At 41.7% G+C, this 5,247-nt stretch overlaps 1 protein-coding gene across 1 annotated transcript; it reads right to left on the minus strand.

Annotated features, from left to right (window-relative positions):
- Positions 1–582: 582 nt before the first annotated feature.
- cnbpb (CCHC-type zinc finger, nucleic acid binding protein b) lies at positions 583–4,091 on the minus strand. Its single transcript, XM_066671226.1, has 5 exons — positions 3,995–4,091; positions 2,142–2,262; positions 1,905–1,970; positions 1,526–1,724; positions 583–1,213 (listed from the first exon to the last, which is right to left on the minus strand). The coding sequence occupies exons 2-5, from the start codon at positions 2,242–2,244 to the stop codon at positions 1,096–1,098; spliced, it is 486 nt and encodes a 161-aa protein (XP_066527323.1). The 5' UTR covers positions 2,245–2,262; positions 3,995–4,091; the 3' UTR covers positions 583–1,095.
- Positions 4,092–5,247: the final 1,156 nt, after the last annotated feature.

A 5,247-nucleotide genomic window follows, 5' to 3' on the forward strand; every position in this document is an offset into this window, starting at 1 on the left:
TAACCACATCTTTGTCAGAGAGAGCAGAGACCTATTGGATGTGAACAGATTGTGAAAGTTATTGTGGATATTTTTAGTGGTGTTTAACATGCGAGTTCAAAAGAGGCAACTCAGAAAAGAAGCTTCAGTCTCACTCCCCTTCCTCCTCCAGCTTTATTGATAGTTTAAAATTACATTTCTATGTTCTAGGACTTCAGTTGCATTTACCTTCCGACTTAAAAACTGAGTACAAGCAAATGATATTTTTTACAGTAGTCTAAGTGATATTGTACAAAAATAACATTTTGATTTCTGTGAAAACATTCGCCTTTTCTTCTGACTCCGAATGTTAGTTATTTCCTACTAACTTGTGTTACATTTAAGGTTTTTTTTTTCTTCTTCTCCTTTTCATATCTCCTAGGGTAAAATGACAGAACTGTGCTGCATTCATGGGATCATACACTTGATTTTTTTTTTTTTCTGAACAACTTAGTTGCTCTGCACAATTCAAAAACATCATTGACACAGAATGTAGTTTTCTGTCTGAAATTGTTTCATGTTCCTCCTCAATGTGCTGTAAACTCATCAATAGTTTCGTTGCGGTTTTCTCCACTTAGCTGCGTGCTGCTGGTTGGGCCCGGACAGATCTGACCGCTGAGTCCTGTACTGCTTTTTCCAGGTCATTCACTCTTAGCCTAACTCATCCCCACTGATACAACAAAAGCAAATCACACCCAGACGTTTCCACATCTTTTTTTTTTCCTCCCCGCTCTCTTCTTGAGGCTCCGTTCGAGGAGCCCCGGAGAGGCTGACCTCGACATCATTTCTTCCCACTCAACTCATTCATCCCTGTTCACCAGTGGCATGGAAAAGGGGTTCTTTAACAAAGCATTATACATAACACCTCTACCAAACTAAACATAAACATTTTTTTGTATTAAATGCAGAAAGTGGAAATTTTGTTTTTCGTTTTCCACCCCTTTCCTCCTTTTACATGTCAAGAGCTCACTGGCCTGGGACTAGCCTCTATCTGCCAACCTTTGGCCAGTGAAGAGGATTCAGAGAAAATAATACAACCATCAATCAGAAAAAGGAGGGGCGACCAGGGAATCGGGATTAAGCGGTGGCCTCGATGGTGCATTCTTTTGCCAGGTGCCCGGATTTGCCGCAGTTGTAGCAGTTGACTTCGCTCGCCTTACTGCACTGGACAGCAACGTGACCGATCTCACCACACCTACAGGAGAAGACGGATACAACAGAGAAGTTGGAGCTGTACATGGTAACATATGTGTAATAACAAAAAATCTGTGTTGCTTTAACATTACCGACACACATGTATCTTTCCAACAGACCTTTGTGTGTGTCTTTATCTAAGCAAGACATACACTTCATTAAAGAGAGTTCTAGATTGTACCAAATATAATAAAGAATGACTTCTGGTGTTCGTTGGTGAACCCTTGACATGTTAACATGATCTTGTCATACATAAATTATAACAGCCCTCAAAGAACCAGGTTATTGACAGTCATATTTAAGCAGAGTTTACCTGTAGCACTTGACCTTTTCACAGCCTTTCTGGATGTGTCCGAAGCCACCGCACGAATAGCACTTCTGCTCATTGGCGTGGTCACAGTCGCGAGCCACATGGCCGGCCTTTCCGCAGTTGTAGCACACCTGCTCTCTCTCTTTCTTCGGCTCCTTGCAGTCTCTGGAGATGTGCCCACCCCTGCCACAGTTGTAACAGGCTGAAAAAAAAATTGACAACGTGGAAAGATTTGATTAAACTGTTAAAGTTGCTTTTGCTACTCAACGTAAGCATTTGATTGAGCTGGGAACGTTCCAATAGCGAAAGCCCCTTTCAAGAAAAACCATACAGGCCCAGTGCACGAGTAATAAAAAACAAAGTGTAAACACACTACACTTACCATCCTCAGTTCTTTCACAGTCTCTTGCAACATGGCCGGGCTCCCCACAGCGGTAGCAGAAAAGATCTACACACGAATCAAAAGATAATACATTAATCATGCAGACAGCCTGAATATATTAATTCAGCTACAACTAGAGTCAAACTGTTTGTGAGAAATATCCAACTGCAGTAATTTTATATAAATTAAGCACCAATGCAATTTTAATATAAACAACTCTAGCTACGATAAACTCACCTTTCCCTCGTCCACGACCTTTACCACGTCCACGGCTGGCGTTCGGACAGTTTTTGATCCAGTGGCCGGTTCGGCCGCATCCAAAGCACTCGTTGCTGCTCATCTCCTCAAACTGCAACTGCTGTTGAAGAAAGAATATTAAAATCCACATGCAACAAGACACAGGGGCAGAAAAAAATGAGGAAGCTGGGACAATAAAACTAGTCAGAGCTCAGGAGCGGTGCTGAACAACTCAGGACGTTCAAATCTGACTTGTGTGCGTAATACATTCTGTCATTAAATGGTTATAAGTGATAAAAATTTTAAAAGGGAAACACCATAAATTTTTTAAAAAGTTGAATTATAGAGAAACTATACTATTATATAGATGCTTGGAACAGGGGGTCACAATGTTTCACAACAAATGTAGCTATTGCATTTACTATCTACAACCTCCACTGAACCTACACTTTTCTGAATTTTTACAGAGAGCTGACAATGGGCCAAGGCCAAAATATTTTTAACACTACTCCAAAACAATACTTCAGTCACCTGTGATTCAATTGACAGTATTTCTGAGGATACTTTAAAGGCTTCAGCCAAATTGTTCCATACACAACCACTGTGATCAATTCTCCAGAGCAGAGCTTTTCCTTTCAGTTATTTTGTTTACATCTTAGCATTATGCAGTTTTGTTTAAAAAAATAGGTGGACTTTTAGAGAGCGGAAGGCTTTTCCTCCCATCCTTTCTAAGTGAAAAAGGGGGCAGAATCATGGGGAAACATGGAGGTGCAAATCACGTCAACTAACCTAACCACCTCAAGGAGGGCATGAGGTGGTTTTCAGTGTCTTCAATGAAGGTCACAAAAATTTGAGATTATGCAAATCTTAGAAGCACAGAAACACTTTAAAACAAATGAATACACTTTTTTAACTAATGATTAATGATTAACAGTTATGAAATCAGAAATTGAATCTTAACAGAACCATTTTAGTACTCTTTAGTTTTACCACTTATTCTGTGTGTTTGATCCAGTTTTCATGAATGCTGCCTATAGGTTATGCACTTGTTTTATCTGTTTAATGATGAACAGAGCTAATTGTTGATTGTCAAACTCAGCAAGGCATGCATCTGGTGTTTAATAAACTAGGCTTCACATTCGCTATATAAAAAAAACAAACAACCATTAAAAACAACAAATAAATAAATAAATAAATGCAGTGCTCAGCCACAGACTGACAGCATGTGTCTTTGGGAGCTGATAGGTAGCTAACGTTAATCAAGCCGTTAAAGTGCCAGTCCGTTGAGGTCACCATATATTTGTGTTATTTCTAAAACTGCAGAACATTTTTGCTCTTAAATGATGAGAAAATGTGAATTATCGAAAGACAAAAAGGACATTAAACGCGTAAGCATTTAATCCGTTCAGTTATTATTATTTTATTTTTTCAGAATTCTCCGTTCCACCTTAAGTGGTGCAAGAAGCACTGGAAATGCAGCGCCACTTAAGGTGGAACGGTGAGTTCAAAAATTAAGCTAACTTCAGCTCCGTTAAAAATCCACTCCACATCTCCTAGCCATTATACTAACCTTAGGTTTACGTTAAAATGCCGGACATTTTAAATTTTATTAAATCCAAGGGCTTTTCCCCCGTTCTCCCCGTTTCCCGCGCACTAGGCCGAAGTGTGCTCCGTCGAAAACACAAGCACTCTGATGTTTACCTTCTCGACACACTCCGCGACCGCGGGTAGCCCCAAGGTTTGCCGAGTTTCTCTGCTGTATAAAGGCAGGGCCCGGCCGCCCGCACCACTCTATTTTTTCGCTTTTTCCCCGTGCTATTTTTTGCATTCTCGCCCGTTTTAAAGGCACTCACCTCGGCTCTGAGACTCGTCGCTGTTTATGTTCGGCTCCTCCTCTCAGCGCTGCGCCACACGCGGTTTGCACACGGCACACTCACAGCAGCCTCCCCCCGCACCTCGCGGTTTTGCACACGGCGCACACATTTCCCGCCCGTATTCCGTCAAGCCCCGCCCAGCTGCACTGTGATTGGATAATCAGTCCTTACACTGACGCAGAGCCCTGGCAGATGGTATAAGTTGAAGTACGTGGGTATAATTTATTCAAACACATATTTTTGAACTGTCTGATAAGAATCCTCGTCTCCTATTGGCCATTTGAGAAACACTGCTTTGTGGAATATCCGCTGGATTACTCAGTTTGTCCAATAACATGAGCCCAAAGTTAAGGTTTATCCAGGCTAGCCAAGACATTCTGCTTTCTAGAATACCGCCACTGATTTTATGGCTAACCAAATATCTCAATCCCAATGTTTAAGCAGCTTCAATAGGAATGTCTCTCAGTGAAACCCACCTCCACCTTCATATTGGTTCATTCATTATCTGTAAGCGCTTATCCAGTTCAGAATCATTGGGCGCAGGGTGGGAATACACCCTGGAGGGGGCGCCAGTCCTTCACAGGGCAACACAGACACACACACACTCACTCCTACACCTACCTTTGACTACTTTTGAGTCACCAATCCACCTACCAACGTGTGTTTTGGACTGTGGGAGGAAACCCACGCAGACATAGAGAGAACACACCACACTCTTCACAGACAGTCACCAGGAGCGGGAATTGAACCCACAACCTCCAGGTCCCTGGAGCTGTGTGAAGCTACCTGCTGCGCCACCGTGCCGCCGCCCTAACCTATATAAATATAGTTTACCTCTTCCACTACGCAACACTTAAATTTGGCATTTTTAATCACGGTGTTTAATGTGGCGGAGAATCAGTAAAATGTGCCATAACCTTTGCATAGTCTACTAATTGTTATGTATTTTGTCCAATATTTTACATCCAGTTCAGACCTTTATTCGTGTATTAATTCATCATCTGTAACCACTCTGTTCTGGTCAGGGTTGGGTTGGGTCCAGATCCTACCTGGAATTATTGGACCCAAGGTACGTGCTGGAACAGGGCACCAGTCCATCACAGGGCATTACACACACACAACTAGTCACCAAAAAAAGAAAGAGCATTAGGAAAATGTCTTTCTATATTTTTAACACTGAATATCTAAGTGTTTGCAGTCTTTATGTGTCTTTTTCATATACGGTTCGGACA

Source organism: Hoplias malabaricus, chromosome 5, assembly GCF_029633855.1.
Source record: "Hoplias malabaricus isolate fHopMal1 chromosome 5, fHopMal1.hap1, whole genome shotgun sequence".
NCBI classification, from domain to species: Eukaryota; Metazoa; Chordata; class Actinopteri; order Characiformes; family Erythrinidae; genus Hoplias; species Hoplias malabaricus.

What these genes read in the sequence shown, in the direction of transcription:
- cnbpb (XM_066671226.1), bottom strand. Translation starts at nt 2,244, where the DNA reads ATGAGCAGCAACGAGTGCTTTGGATGCGGCCGAACCGGCCACTGGATC. An exon ending in AGGTCGTGGACGAGGGAAAG is followed by an intron (nt 1,971 to 2,141) that starts GTGAGTTTATCG and finishes ATTCGTGTGTAG; the next exon opens with ATCTTTTCTGCTACCGCTGT. An exon ending in GAAAAGGTCAAGTGCTACAG is followed by an intron (nt 1,214 to 1,525) that starts GTAAACTCTGCT and finishes CTTCTCCTGTAG; the next exon opens with GTGTGGTGAGATCGGTCACG.